At 56.2% G+C, this 15,542-nt stretch overlaps 1 protein-coding gene and 1 long non-coding RNA gene across 3 annotated transcripts; one reads left to right on the top strand and one right to left on the bottom strand.

Moving 5' to 3' along the window:
• Positions 1–1,412: 1,412 nt before the first annotated feature.
• On the bottom strand, positions 1,413–3,575 carry LOC116760563. Of its 2 annotated transcripts, none has more exons than XR_004351763.1 (3): positions 3,301–3,575; positions 2,905–3,069; positions 1,413–2,126 (listed from the first exon to the last, which is right to left on the bottom strand). It is a non-coding gene; the product is annotated as an uncharacterized LOC116760563 (long non-coding RNA). The 2 variants fall into 2 exon arrangements; XR_004351762.1 differs by having other exon boundaries at positions 2,905–3,202.
• A 199-nt stretch (positions 3,576–3,774) lies between these two features.
• Positions 3,775–15,477, top strand: TNFRSF1A (TNF receptor superfamily member 1A). Its single transcript, XM_032645573.1, has 10 exons — positions 3,775–4,057; positions 10,488–10,641; positions 10,858–10,986; positions 11,203–11,352; positions 11,500–11,578; positions 13,366–13,436; positions 13,560–13,673; positions 13,986–14,014; positions 14,215–14,479; positions 14,588–15,477. Exons 1-10 carry the CDS (start codon positions 4,019–4,021, stop codon positions 14,893–14,895), a joined length of 1,338 nt encoding a protein of 445 aa, XP_032501464.1. The 5' UTR covers positions 3,775–4,018; the 3' UTR covers positions 14,896–15,477.
• Positions 15,478–15,542: the final 65 nt, after the last annotated feature.

Here is a 15,542-nt window from a genome sequence, read left to right on the forward strand (position 1 = left end):
TTCCCTTTCGTAGACACAAGACGATGAGGGGAAAATGCTGGTGTCACAACAGTTTCCTCTCAGAGCCCTCAGGTTCAGCCTGCTCTTGTGCTCTCTGGCCACAGCCTATCGTCAGTCCTGCCCCAGCCCTCCCTGGCTCCGTATCCCCTGGCTGCGTGGGCAGGACCTGCGGGGCAAAGCCGGAGCTATTGCGGATGACAGCAATCAGCCACGCTCCCCCTCCTTCCCCTTCTCCCCCAGCCTGCGCTGGAGTTTCTCCTGCCAAAGGCATGTCCACCTTGAGCTGTTTCCTCCTCTCCTCCATCCCTCTTCTTTGTGTTACTCCTGGACACTAGGGTAGTTTGTTTGTTTTTTTTACCTTTAAAAATAGTTTATTTCCTTCTTCACCAACACACAAAGATACGCACCTTCTGACCATTATTCAAGGCATCACAAATTCCATAAAAACTTCTATTAATGTATTTGTCTTACATGATTCAAGATAAAGTGGATTTTAAAAGCAAACGGATGCCGGTTACGGGGGCCGGGAGGGGACTAGGGCAGGTACCAGTAATGCAGGGCATGCGTTTTTCTAGAGTGTTTATTGAAATCGCCAGTAACCTGCACACTTGCATCGTATGAGTAGTTATCCAAAATTAGCACATCCAGGAGAGGTGCTCCTAGTTTCTCTGTCCCAGGTTGATCAGACTGGTAGAGAAGAGAGTTGCAGTTGCCTCGCTTTCCTTACTGAGCTTATCAGGTGAAGTGACTTGCCCAAGTTCATGATTCTTACAGAACCAGCTTGGAAGCCAGGTCTTCTGTGACTCAGCCTGTTTTCCTGTGACACATGGAGCTGGGATGTCAGGGGCTGGAACCCACGTCACCCCGACTGAGAGAGAGCTCAGTGCCCTTTTGATGACTCTGCTACTGTGGGGCCCGTGTGTGTGAGTCTGTGTGTGTGTGACACGTGATGGAGAGACAGGGCTCTGTTATCTAAAGCTCTTTATACTCTTTATCCTTTGCTTCATGAGCCCTAACAGCCAATCCTAGTTTGCCCCTGTCCTATTTCTCCAGCTCTCCCATTGTCTCCCTCGCCATGATTTCTTCTTCCCCTGGAGGGATTATGCTCATATACCCTCACCTCCTCCAAGAGACTGGTTAGTTGTTCATATCCCTAGATCCATGCACCCCTCACCATCTTTTGTTTTGTTTTGTTTTGTTTTGTTGCGGTACGCGGGCCTCTCACCGCTGCGGCCCCCCCCACTGCGGAGCACAGGCTCTGGACGCACAGGCTCAGCGGCCATGGCTCACGGGCCCAGCCGCTCCGCGGCATGCGGGATCTTCCCGGACCGGGGCACGAACCCGTGTCCCCTACATCGGCAGGCGGACTCTCAACCACTGCGCCACCAGGGAAGCCCCTCACCATCTTTTCTTTTAAACAGAATTTTATTGAACAGTTGAATACCACGTGTCTCAAGACTTTAAACCTGCTGAGTGAATAGGCATTTATCCTAAACAATGAAAGAAATTCTCCTTTTGTGCCGGGCTATGTGTAATGGCATTGACGGTTGGCACAGACTACTAAAAATTCCTTGTAACATTAAAAATAGGACATTGACACCTGAAACTAACACAACACTGTAAATCAACTATATTTCAATAAAAATTAAACAAAAAATAGGATACTGAAGTTATTATTGTGAATACAAATGATTACCGTTGCTACCACTGACTGAATGCTTAGTATACGGCAAAGCCTTGCTAAACACTTTACAGGCGTTTGCTCATCAACGCGTGCTTCCCAGTTCTTACATGAGGAGCCTGTGGCTCTTCTGGCGTCTTTACACTGGAAACTGGGCAATTGACTCTTGCACTTTATTTCAGTGACTCTGCTTCTATAAGAGCTCTGCTTCGGGTCCATGCGTACTGTACCTGGAGCCTCCCTGTGTGTTGGTGGAGGCGACCTCCTTCCTCTGTGAGTCCAGCTTCAACCCTCTGGTTCCTCTGAAGCTGGAGGATGGGGTGGAGTGAAGTCAGCCAGAAGTGGGGGCGTCCAAGCTCCGTTCACATCCACAGCTCTGTTCCTGGGATCACAGAGGGGCACCAGGAAAGGGCCAGGGAGGGTGGATAGCAGCGTGGGGAGTCAGCTGGTGGATCAAGAGGCAAAGGGGTGAGTAGCTCTGATTCCAAGTCACAAAGCCCTAGGACCTCACTCCTGTCTGGTCTCCCTGCATTTCCAGCAACGTCAGCGGCTGGAGGACCCGGGGCCTGGACTGGGTCTAGGGAAGGTCATTGTGGCCGGAGAATATTTGGGTGAATGTTGTACCCTTGTTGTGGGATTCATTTGGGAGATGTCCTGCACAGATAAGCATGGCATAAAACACCCAAAGAGGGACTTCCCTGATGGTCCAGTGGTTAAGAGTCCGCCTTCCAATGCAGGGGACGTGGGTTCCATCCCTGGTTGGGGAACTAGGCCCACCTGCTGCAACTACTGAACCCCCACGTCTCAACTAGAGAGCCCGCATGCTGCAACTACAGAGCCCACATGCTCTGGAGCCTGTGCGCCACAACTAGAGAGAAGCCCATGCGCTCCAACGAAAGATCCCGCGTGCTGCAACTAAGACCCGACGCAGCCAAAAATAAATAAATATTAAAAAAAAAATACCAAAGAATCGGGGTGGGGGGTCTGACTCAGAAGGACTGATGGAAAGCGGTAATTATGTGTCGTAGCAAAATGGGCCCTTAGTCTGAAGTCAGGAGTCTGGGGGCTGGGCTGGCTCTGCAGGGCACATGACCTGCGTGTCTCTGGCCCTCAGTTTTCTCGATTATAAAACAACGGGGCTGCGGTAGATTATCTCCGAGCACAATTCGTATTGATGTATCGTAATATTTGGGAAAGGGGCACTGGGAACGTACTAGTAATACCTGATGGAGAGAGCTGTAATTCCACAGCGTTGTCACGGATGTGATCTCATTAGGACTCATGACATCATCTTCCCCACGAAGGTAGGCCAGGCACTGTCGCTCTCATTTCAAAACCGAGGTCTTTTGAGAGGTCCCACCACCGTTTGGAGGCAGAGCCAGGATCCGCTGTAGGGAGCATCGCCCAGCAAAGACTGGATGAGAACTGGGGCGGAGGGGGTGGGGCAGGGAGGTGCGGGGCGGCAGGGCCTCAAGTCAGGGTTAGGCTTTACTCTGAGGTTTGGGCTGGAGGCGTAAATTCCTAAGAAAGTGAGAGACTACGGTGTCAGTGGAGAACTCCGGGGAAAGGGGAAGGGGTTCTAAGGAACACTGAGGACGTGTCTGGCATCAGACGCTTACCTGCCGGTGTCAATAAATCCTGCCGGCAACCTCACGAGACAGCGGCTCTCCATTTTGCAAACTGGAACACAGCACCCGAGTTTGTCCAACACCACCCACGTAAAAAGTAGAGAATCCTGAGCTGGAACCCAGCGAATCTGACTCCAAAGCCCCGAGTCCTTCTACTGTGGTTCATTTGGGAAAGGCCGGGCGATGGGGGGAGGGGGCAGGGGGCCGGCGCTCCTGGGTGTCTGGGTGGGAGTGGTCAGACCCGCGCACGTGGCAGGGCAGCTGGATCCGGGCGCCCGCGCTCGCACTGGGTACAGTTAAGGCACCTTGGCCCCCTCCTCCCCCCTCCTCCCCCCTCCTCCCCCCTCCTCCCCCCTTCCTCCCGCCTCCTCCCGCCTCCTCCCGCCCCCACCCGCCCCCACCCGCCTCCACCCCGGCTCTTCCTGTCCTGAAGTTGCAACACCTCCCTCTCCCTTCCCCTCCCACCTCCTCTCTGCTTGACTTCTCTCGGAGTTCTCCGAACTCAGGCTGCAGTGCCGGCCTTCCGGGTTTGAGGTCCCCGGGACCCGGCTGTGATCCGCGCCCCAGTCTCAACCCTCCACTCCCCTGCCCGACGCCCGGGCTCCACCCCGGACCCTGCTCATCCTGGGACTGTGTCGCTGCCACTGTCGCCTGTGTCCATCACTGCCTGAGCCCGGATGGGGGAGTGAAAGGCCACAGCTGGCCGGACATGGGCCTCCCCACCGTGCCTGGCCTGCTGCTGCCACTGGTGAGACGGGGGACGGAGGGCGGAGTGGGCCGATGGGCCAGCGGCGCCTGGGGCGGGAGAGAGCCGAGGGCCGGGCCCCAGCCTCAGGCCTGCGCGGCCTGACCTCAAACACTGCCCCATTCATTCGCTGCCCTGAGTCGGGAGCAAGGGAGAAGTTTGAAAGGCAGGGAGGGAAAGGGGTTCCCAGGCTGCCAGGAAGACGGGGGCAGGTGCCCACGGCGGGGGCGGGGGAGTTTGTTAGGAAACCCAAAGGAGTGGGAGACAGAAGGTCTGTCCTCTCAGAGTCCGGATGGTTCTGCATTGTGTCCGGCAGGTCAGCAGTCTTGGGCCGTGGACAGGCGAGGCTGCCGGTGAGCCCGGCTGAGCACACCCTGCTGGAGGGCAGGGACTGGACGCCAGCGAAGTGGGGAAACTGAGTCTGGGAGAGGCCCTGGCTTGGGGCGGGTAGGCTTGGGATGCTGTGTGTTGGAGGCATTTGGGAGGGGGATCGGTAGCCGGATAGGCCTCCCCAGGCCCAGGCCTCCCACCCGGGGGGCACTCTTCACCCTGGATCTGTGGCCACTGTCTGTGGGCCTGACCCTCCTGCCCCGCCTCAGAGCCCTGGACCTGCCCCCCAAGCCCTTCCCACGGACCCAGACAACAGAGCACTTGCTTTCTTCTTCCACAGCTCAGTTTGGGGAAGTTGGTAGACAGTTGTTTTCGTCACTGGAAAATGTCCCTTTCTCTTGCTTCAGCCCTGTTTCAATGTATCCCTGACCCCTCCACGTCCTGCAGTCGTCCTGCGCAGAAACCCAGCCCCTCGCCTCCACCTAGCTGGGGGCACTGCGTTGGTCACTTTCTTCAGGGTTCCTGCTCTTCCCTGGCCCAACCGCCACTCCCCACCTCTCCTCCCCCCACCACTCCTCCCCCACCTCTCTTCCCCCCACCTCTTCTTCCCCCAGGGTCTTGTACTGTGTCGCCAAATCATCCCTTTCTTTTCTGTCCCATCTCCTCAGACTTCTCGAGTCTCCTTTCTGAACCTTTCTCTCCAGTTCCTCCCGCTCCCTCTGCTTTAGTCCACGTTTCTAGACCCTAGTTCCCTGTGCAGCACCCCGCCACCTCCTGTGGCCCCAGGCCCACCTTTCCCTCCTGTGCAGGCTGTCCTCCCCAGGGGCTCTCCCTGCTCCCCATCCAGCTGCCCTGCCTTCTCTTGTCTCCTGGCAGTAAATCCCCCCGTCCTGTCCTGACTCCCTCAGGGACTAGCTGCCTGGACTTGAGCAGGTTAACATAACCCTTCATGCCTTGCTTCTTTCTCTCTAAGGTGGACAGAATCGTCACTACCTCATAATGTCGTTGAAGATGAAATAGATAGATATATATTAAGTATTCCATTCATTTCTGCCTGCTCGGCACTAGATACTCTTTTAGGTGCTGGACTTACAACAGTGAACAAAAGTCTCCGCCTTCATGGAGTCTCTATTCTAGTACAGGAACAGGGTATAGCAAACAGAAAGCACTCAATAAACGTTAGCTTTCCTATTGTTAATAGTATCAGTAGTGGTTGTAATTACTCAGTGGCTTCTGCGTTTGGAAAACAGAGGTACGGGGGAGCCTGAACAGATGAAGGAATGTGCCTGGGGCTGCAGCTGATCCAGCCCGGGTTGGGGTGTGACAGCTAAGGGACCAAGCTCAGCCTGGAGCTGGAGGGGAAACAGGAGGTGTGCGGTGCTGGGTGAGGCTGTCCACGGGCTTTCCAACTGCCCGCCACTCAATGGGCAATGCAGGGAACTGTGATTGTGTGGCGGCGGGGGGGGGGGGGGCGTGGAGGTGGGGGAAAAATGCGGGAGAGACTGTAACAGAGCACATAAGATCTTGCTGCTCTCAACGAGCTGACAGTCTTGGAGCCAAGACAGCTTACAGCAAAAACTGATTTTAGAGCACTCCGGGGAGAAATGCCCACAAAAGCATTGCGATGTGGTGCCCTGGAACACCCATGGGAGGCAGAACCGGGAGGGTTGTGAGCGCCGTCCTGCTGCCTTTTCCGCTCAGTGGACCTCAGCTCCAGCGCCCGCGCTCCCTGCAGAGACGCAGAGTCCACAGTCGCCCGTCTCTGACCCAACTGAGAGCTCAAGCCGTGTATTCACCTGGGCATCCCTGCGGGACCTGCGCCTCTACCGTGCTCCGTAACTGTTTGTTGAATGAATAAAGGATGGAATGAGGGACGAAATGCCTCATAGAAGAGTGGTTTTGGAGTTGAGCTTTAAAGCCACTCACTGGCAGTAGGCTGGAAAGAAAGGGGACTGGTTTGAGGTAGAGCGGAGGAATGGAGAGATGGGATTTTGTGTTGGGGGCTGGTGGTGGCAGGAAGCTGAGCACCTTGGCTGCCGGGGAAGGACCCTGTTGAGGAACAAGAAGAAGTGAGAAAGAGAAAATTGGAGGAAGTGGGGGAAGGGATGGAGAGAGAGTCCTGACTGTGGTCCCAGGTAGAGGAATTCATTCATTCATTCATAAATGGTTCTCTCAGGGCCGCTGCACCTGGGCATGTGTCCAGTATAGCAGTGAGGTACCTCTGCAAGTTCTCATTCAGGGAAAGAGTGACCCATGGAAATGATGTTTGAGGTCCGGCCCCAGAAAGGAAGATTCCCACACCTGTGGGTGCAAGTTGAAGCTTAAGTGCAGATAGGAAAGCGTGTAGGATGGATTGGAGCAGGAAAAAGGCGGGAAGACGGTTGCAGTGATCCGGGTGTGAGGCAACCCCTGGACTTGGAAAGGATTGAGAGGTGACATGGGACGTCTGGCAAGATGGACTACAGACCGGATGGTAGCACAGGAGGGATGGGGGCTTTGAGGAGAGAAGGGTGGCAAAGAGAACTTGATGGTGTGACATTTGTCCAGGTCAGGAGGTCGATGGATTTCCTTTGGGGCATGTTGAGGGTCTGGAGAATAGCCAAGTGAAGTGGGCATCTAACAGGCTAGAGCAGAGGTTCTCAGACTCATATCTGCCTTTGTGTCGTTCGTAAGTGACACAAAACCTTCACTCACCAGGGATGCTCAAAAGGAGAGGAAGGCTTGTCAGCATCTCCTGTGAGGGTGTTTGCGGTTGTGCTTGTGTGTGGGAAGGAGAGGGGAACCCTCCCCTGGAGATAAATATATGCCTACAGGGAGGCACTGACTCCCATCTTCCCACTTTGGTTTTCACTGGCCTTGACTGGAGTGGAAGACAGATAGTCATGAAATCACCCAGTCAAACCATATTTATTGCCCTCTTCCATTTCTGGGTGCGGAGGACTGGACATTATCTCTGACCAAAACACTTTCTCATCTCTCATCGCATAGTTTATGGTCTGTTTGGGGAGACCGTATCTACTCACCCTAGGTAGTTATGGTAAGAGCCCAAAATAGGTATAATTTACTCATATTTTTAAAGTTCACAGAGTGGTTGTGTATCTCATGAGCTGGAGTGGGGGGAAACCTCATTAACGGGGGCTTTCGGGGAGGGAGGCCGGGCCTCAACTGGGCCTTGGAGGAGAAGCTGTCGTGAGCTCCCCAAAGATTTTGACATCAAATGAACACAAGACATTTTAAGTTAATGAACAGATGAATGCAGGACGGGACAGTGAGGTTGCTGGGTGGGAGCTAGACCACAGGGTCGCTCTGCTGTCCACCCCTCTGCCCCCAAGCTGCAGCCTCAGCACAGGAAGTCACACTTAAAAGCCTCCCTAGGCGGAAATTATGGGGGAGCTGGAGGGGTGCTGGGCCACCCCTTCAACTGTCTCTCCACAGGCACCCCGGCTTCCTGCGCTTCCCCTGCTCCAGGCCACAGGCACTCAGGCTGCCTGGGGTCTGGGCGCTCAGAGTTCACCCCCTATCTCCGCTGTTTTTCTGCAAGATGCAGCGGCCAAGCACTGGAGCCAGCCAGTGCCAAGGAATGGTGCCTGCTGGCTCCTGGGGTCGGAGTGGGCTGGCCCCGGGGGCTGCTGGGGACTGGGGGGGACCCGGGGAAATGGTGCTGCTTGTCTTACATCCCGTCTTGCTCGCTCCCTCCCGGAACTGGGTGCTCAGGGCTCTGGAGTTTTGCCTGTGCTGTGGGAGGGGCGTGTGGAGCCTCAGAACCACCGCATTTCCTAAGGATTGTTTGAGGACCCCAGGGAGGTGCCCAAGCCCAACCCAGCTGGCCAGAACCAGTCAGGCTGTGGGAAGGCAGTGAACCCGGGTGGGAGGGCAGCCTTGGTTTGCTCCCTTCTGGAACTGGGAAGTGTCGGGGGCGGGGTGGGGCTCACGTGAGAAGCCAGGGAAAGGACAAACCCGCAGAGAGACTGGCTGAACCCGGAGGAGGAGCCTGGACGGGGCTGGGTCTGAAGGAAGGATGCTGAGGGGTGGGAAGGAGCTGAGTGGCCCTCAGGGAGGGGCGGGTAGTGACCTGATGGGAGGAAGCAGGGGGTCGGCCGAGACTTCCCTTTGGGATGGAATGGGATAGGGAGCCGTTTCCCGAAAAAGTGGGCCAAGGGGGACTGAGGCCCATTGCCTGGCTCCTGGGAGGAGAAGGGAAGGAAAGGGGCCTCTGAGTGGGGATTGGAGGGAGAGACTGGCCCACAGGATCGGGTCCCAATTGCAGGCTGGTCCCTTCAGCCTTTTTGCTGACTCATGACCCTTGAGGAGCTGGGGAAGCTGCTGGTTCCCTCTCCCTCCCCTAGATTCCCTCCCTCCCTCTGGCCTGAGTCACCGGGCAGAGCTTCTGGGAAGAGATTTCCCTTTCCCGGATCTGACTTAACCCCCAAAGTGCTGGAGATCGCGGTGGGAGGCACGTGGACTGAGAAGGTGCCTCTCCCTCCTCCCTGGGAAGGACCCCCACCCCACCCCAACCCGCCGCCGTTCTTTTTCCTGATGCTGTCTCTGCCGGTTGGCTCTGCTCCCAGCCTCCAGGATGGAATTCCAAGTGCCAGTGACCTTAGGTGCTGTGAGCCCTTCTTCGGGGAAAGGAACCACACTCTCAGGACTGGGAAGTCCTTCCCATAAACACTCCAAACTTTTCCTGTTGCTCTGGAAGCCTCAGCCCTGTTCTCAGGGGAGGTGGCACAGCGCTGGAGTGGCCAGGGAAGGGTGCTGCCTCTGGGTGGGGAGGGCGCCCTACACCCCTGGGGGGTGGCAGCTGGGTTTCTGAATGTGGCTTCCCCTGTGTGGGGCTGGGGCGGGGGCTTGGGCTTCAGGGCCGCTGCAGCGACACCTAGCGGGGGACTTGGGTGTGACCTGCCTACAGCCTTGGGCTCCCAGGCCCTCCTGTCCTGGGCTGGGGTTTCTGGGATCTGATTAGCCTTTTGCTCCCAAAGTTTAACATCCTTGGAGGACATCCTCTTATCTTCATATAAGGCGGGCTTTATAGCAGAGAAAACAAAATCAAGGGCCAGGGAAAGCCAGGAAGAGGCTGGTAGGAGGTGAAACAGCAAAGTCTGGGTTGGAGCTCAACACAGCCTCCTGGCTGTGCCGTCCCAGCTCTAAAGCCAGGGCTGGGCGAGTGATTCCGGGACGGGGGGCCCGGCCTGGGGCCGGAAAACAGGCTCCCCGGACACCCCGATGTGCAGAGGGCAGAGGGACTCCCTGGCACGCCCTCAGCTCCTGGCTCGGTGGTCTTTGAGCCAGACCCCCAGCCTCCAGCCGGCTACGATTACATGTAACCTCCATGCCTGTGCCCACTCCCGCCCCACCTATACCTCATCACCTTTCTACCCCCATCCCTGACCCTGAACTTGCCCTTTTTCTCCACTCCCCATTTGCCCTGGCCAACCTGGGGTATTGGTGCAGGTTTACTGGGGGAAGGGGATGCAGCACGGAGTCCGAGGGCAGGCTCCTGAGTGAGGTTTTGGTACAGATTTACAAAGAAACTCTTCCTGTGGCTTCTGCCCGCTGTCCAGGAATGGCCCCCACGGGGACATCACTCACCTCCACTCCAATCTGATGTTACAAAAAACCTTTTTAATGGCATAACATAGTTCAGGAAAGTGCACAGATCCTAACTGTTCCCCTCCGTGAATGTGCACAAAGTGGATGCACTGTGAACGCAGCACCCAGATGGAGAAATGCCACCCCAATCTTTGGGGCTACTCGTCGGAAGGAAGGGCCTGTTCCCAACCCAGAAAACTCCTTGAACATCTGCCCTGTGTCCAGCAGTAACAGCTGCTTTAGGGAGATAAGGATACAATACAGCCCGTGCCTGGAGTTTACCAACCTTGAGTTGGAAGGACAGAAACGCACGCACAGGACAACCAGAGAACAACTAGATGGCACTGTACCGGCAGCCTAGGCTTAGAGGAGAACGTGGCGTGTGAGCGGGAGTGGCCTGGGGAGAATGTTCCGCTGAGAAGAGACTTGAGCTGGGAAGGCTTTAGACTCGCTCCCTCTGAGACCCCACCCCTCCCTCTCCTGATGGGGTCTTCTCCATCTGACTCTTCCCCAGGTGCTCCGGGCTCTGTTGGTGGATGTGTACCCCGCGGGGATTCATGGGCTGGTCCCTCACCCCGGGGACCGGGAGAAGAGAGAGAGTTCATGTCCCCAAGGGAAATATAGCCACCCTCAAAATAATTCCATTTGCTGCACGAAGTGCCACAAAGGTAGGAGGAGGGGGTAACCGTGGGGCTCCTCAGGGGGCCCTGCTTCTCCCTTTGCTCTTTCCTGATGTTCCGGGACGTGGGGGCCCTGACTTGGCTGCCTCTCCAGGGCTGGGAGTTTCTCCCTCCTTTCCTCTCCCGGGGACTTCGGGGAGGTACCCGGGCCGTCCTGGGGCTGGGGCTCCTGGCTGCAGCCTAACCCCGACCCCCCAATCACAGGTACCTACCTGTACAATGATTGTCCGGGCCCGGGGCTGGACACGGACTGCAGGGTGTGTGCCCGCGGCACCTTTACCGCTTCGGAGAACCACCTCAGACAATGTCTGAGCTGCTCCAAGTGCCGGAAAGGTAAGTCTCAGCAGGGGGGCGGGGCTCTAAGCCGACTGGGTCAGGTGGGTGTGCGCGTCTTGTCTCCAGGGGAAGGTACGAAGCTGTGCTGCTGCGGGCGGGCAGGGATGCATGTGCGCAAGTGAACCGAACGCATGGGTGTGAGCGTGCGTTACCCAGAGAGACACACCCGCTGGGGACAGCGGGAGCTCATACCCCACCTACTCCCCGCACCAGAAATGTTCCAGGTGGAGATTGCTCCTTGCGCAGTGGACCAGGATACCGTGTGTGGCTGCAGGAAGAACCAGTATCGGAAGTATTGGAGTGAAACTCTGTTCCAGTGTCTGAACTGCAGCCTCTGCCCCAACGGCACGGTGCACCACTCCTGTGAGCATGGCCCTCCCGACCCAGCTGGTCACCCCGTCTCCGGAGGGCGGTCTCCAGCTTGCTGTACCCCTGCCCCCGCTGGTTCTCCCTCCGGCCCTCAGGGTGCTGGGCCATCCTCCTTCAGCTGTGCCGCATCTCTCCCTACAGGCAAGGAGAGACAGGACACCGTCTGCCACTGCCATGTGGGGTTCTTTCTAAGAGAAGCTGAGTGCGTCTCCTGTGCTCAGTGAGTACTTCTGCTGGCTGCTGGGCACCAGATCGGCATGGGAGAGGGAGACTGTGGGAGGTGCTCTGGCTCCTCCAGGCTGTTTGGATGGGAGACACTTCATGTCAAGATACCAGACAGTCCTCCCTGCCCCCAACTTGTTCCTAAAATCTCATGAAGTCTCTGTGGATAGAGGCGCATACCGCAAGGACTTGAAGTTCTTTTTAGACATTCAGATGTTTTTTGGAAGACGTTCAGATTCTTGGGCAACAGACCCTACTATGGATTCTAGGAATACACTTTTACATCTCTGAAATCATACTACATCTTACAACAGCTGACGGTGTATCATGGTTCAGTTGGCACCTGTGCATGTGTGTGTGTGTGTGTGTGTGTATGTAGGATGTAAATCACAATGTCTCTGATTATTGATCTTAGGTTTAATGCAGTATGCACTTTCCTCCCCAGTCCCTTTGACCACACCTCCTCACTCTTTCTGGCTCTGCAGAGGCTGTTCTTGCACACTTGCTTGCAAAGAGGAAGCTGAGGGTTCTAAAGTTGAATTGCCCTGGGTTTAACATCTCAGGCTGTGTGAGCTTGGGCAAGTGACTTAACATCTCTGAGCCTTAGTTGTTTTTACCTTTAAAGTAAGGATAATGACACCAGGTTGGCAAAGCTGTAAGAACCACAAAAAATAGCCACAAAGTGTCTGACAAGAAACTATGTTCTTTTTCCCACGAGTCTCTTCCCCTTAAAAGCACTTCTACACCCCTTCCATGTGGTTCTCACCAGGAGCTTGTGAGGTGGGCAAAATAACCTCTCCCTGCTTTCAGATTCCTGCTGAGAACTCACCTCGTCAAGTTCCTTCTAGGACCCCTGATGTAGTTCTCATTAGTCCATGCTGCCCAGTGCCAGCTCCAAAACGGGAAGGTGCGCTTGTTCTAGAGTGTTCTCTGGCTGCCCCCAGCAAGATGTGTTTTTTAGTTGTTCACATGCGTGCTAGACCCCTCTCTCGAAGTTAGGTGCTGTCATCAGCAGTGTCATCTAGAGAAAAAGCTCTTTAACCTTTTTTTCACTGGATTCTCATCAGTAAAACAGTGATAAAATAACAATTCAATGACAGTCAGCATTTATTGAGGGCTTACTATATGTCAGGCATAATTATCTCACTTAATCCTCAATCTTGACAGTGGGTAGGACCCCTGTTTTACTGATGAGGAAACTGAGGCTCACAGGTGAAGTGATTTGCCTGGAGTCACACTGCTAGCCAATGAATGGGGCTGGAATTCATACCTGACTCTGACTGCTTTTAACTCTTTTTCTACATAGCGTCTTTTTTTTTCTTTTTTCTTTTTTTTTTTTTTTTTTTTTTTTTGCGGTACGCGGGCCTCTCACTGTTGTGGCCTCTCCCGTTGTGGAGCACAGGCTCCGGACGCGCAGGCTCAGCGGCCATGGCTCACGGGCCCAGCTGCTCCGCGGCATGTGGGATCCTCCCAGAGCCGGGCACGAACCTCTGTCCCCTGCATCGGCAGGCGGACTCTCAACCACTGCGCCACCAGGGAAGCCCTCTACATAGCTTCTTCAAGATCAAATCCAGCTCTAAAATGAAATGATTTGGGGATTAACTAATGTTTCTTTCCTCTGCATCAATTCCCAAGATAGGATTAATTTCCATTATATCAAGAGATAGCTAAAATATTTGTAAAGCCAAGACTTTCCAACAATCTGTGTGGTTTTTTTCTTTTTCTTTTTTTCCTGTATTCCTCTTACGGTGGGCCCCTACTCACCAGCACTCTCTCTTCTTTTAGCTGTAAGAACACGGAGTGCGAGAAGTTATGTCCAGCTCTACCTGTGACTAGTAACAACTCTCAGGACCCAGGTGAGGAGAATTATCCTGGTGCCCATGCCCATGGACCCTTTCCTAGTCATGCCTCTCCCCATCCGTCCTGCCCTGCTACCTCCAGAGCCCCTCTCCTCTGACCACAATCCGCTCTGTTTCCAGGCACTACAGTACTGTTACCCCTGGTGATCATATTTGGTCTTTGCCTGGCATCCTTCCTCCTCATTGTTTTAGCATGCCGATACCAGCGGTGGAAGCCCAAGCTCTACTCCATCAGTGAGTGGGGCCTTTGGGAAGGGAAAGGGTGCTGGTAGGAATGCAGGAGGAGGCTTCAGAGGAGGCGGGAGGGAGGGGTGCACAGGCATGGAGGGAGATGAGTGTCCCCTTAGTTTGCTGGCGAGGACCCCACTGGCACGAGGTGGTCTTGGACGGCTGGTGAGAGCTCATACTGCATCAGTAGCTCTCTCGTCCCTGGGGCCACATAGGCCCTGAAGCATGTCACCACAAGTACCCACCGCCAGCCCCATGATGGGCGCCAGGGTTGAGAGAGGAAGTGAAATCTGTGACGCTTTGTCTCTTTTTTCTCAGTTTGTGGGCAGTCGGCTCCTGTAAAGGAGGTAAGGTGAAACCGGGGAACTACCCGCAGTCTTCCCTGACTGTCCGTTGCCATCTTGTAACACCCAAATCACCCGGAATCACCCTTCGTCCTGGGGCTCCCCTGATTCCCTCTAGCCCCAACTCCCGTCCGGAACCCAGAAGGAGGGCTGGGGCTGTATTTCCTCTTCCCCGCTAATGCTGTGCCTTCTCTCTCTCTCAGGGGGAGCCAGAGCCCCTGGCCCCGGCCCCAAGCTTCAGTCCCATCCCGAGCTTCAGTCCTGCCTCCAGTCCCACCTTCACCCCCCGTGACCCGCCGTGGTCCAACTTCAGAGTCACATCACTCCCCAGAGAGATGGCCCCGCCCCACCAAGGGGCTGGCCCCATCCTCCCTGCGCCTCCAGCCTCCACCCCCGTCCCCACCCCTGTGCAGAAGTGGGAGGCCAGCGCCCACGGCGCCCCCAGCGCCCCCGCTCCGCTCGCAGATGGTGAGTTCCTCATTCATCCTCGCAGGGAACCCCGGCCGGGGAGGCGGGTGGGCGTGGGCCGGGCGGGGAGGGCCGCCGCTCCGGGCTCACCGCGCCGCATCCCGGCAGCTGACCCCGCGACACTGTACGCTGTGGTGGACGGCGTGCCCCCGTTGCGCTGGAAGGAGTTCGTGCGGCGGCTGGGGCTGAGTGATCACGAAATCGAGCGGCTGGAGCTGCAGAACTTGCGCTGCCTGCGCGAGGCGCAGTACAGCATGCTGGCGGCCTGGCGGCGGCGCACCCCGCGGCGCGAGGCCACGCTGGAGCTGCTGGGCCGCGTGCTCCGCGACATGGACCTGCTCGGCTGCCTGGAGGACATCGAGGAAGCGCTGGGCGGCTCCGCCCCGCTCGCGCCCGAGCCCCGCCTTCCCCGATGAGGCCACGCCCCGGCCCCTGCCGGCAGCCCTGAGACGGCTGCTTCCTGCCCCAGGCAGCCTGGAAGGACCTGCGAGATGCCCTCTGGATCCCCGTTTTTCTGGAGGGGAAGGGTCTTGGCGGAGCAGGCATGATCCGGCAGCCACTTAACCTGGTGCTACTCCCTCAGTGTATATCTCAGCTGCCTGAGCATTGCCAGCGGGTGAGCTGTGTGTAGTGTGTGTGTCAGTGTGTGTGTCTGTGTGATGTGGAGTGTGTGTTACTCGTGAGAGAGGCTGAGTGTGCCAGGAGCCCAGGCGGTGGCTGCGGGGATGAGGGGCGCCTCATTGCCCATTTTGGACTTGGAGAACCCAGCAAGGCTGCTTGGGGGCCCCTGGTTGGTCCCTGAGCCCGTTTCACAGTAGATAAGCAATCTTTGTTTCCATTATGTACACTAATAGAACCTTTGTCCCCCTGCCTGGACAAGCACAGAGTAAGCCGAAGTGTCCCAAGGCAGGGGAGGCACAGAACAAAGGGCCCTCCCGCTGGAGCTGTGGACTTTTGTAAATACACTAAAAGCCCGGAATTAAAGCTCTGCTCCTGGAGGGAGTGGCCTTTCTGCGTGGTGCGTGTGGGAGGCGGGGCCAGAGCCGTGATCCTGGCGGAGTAG

The sequence above is a fragment of the Phocoena sinus genome, chromosome 10 (genome assembly GCF_008692025.1).
Source record: "Phocoena sinus isolate mPhoSin1 chromosome 10, mPhoSin1.pri, whole genome shotgun sequence".
Taxonomy (NCBI): Eukaryota; Metazoa; Chordata; class Mammalia; order Artiodactyla; family Phocoenidae; genus Phocoena; species Phocoena sinus.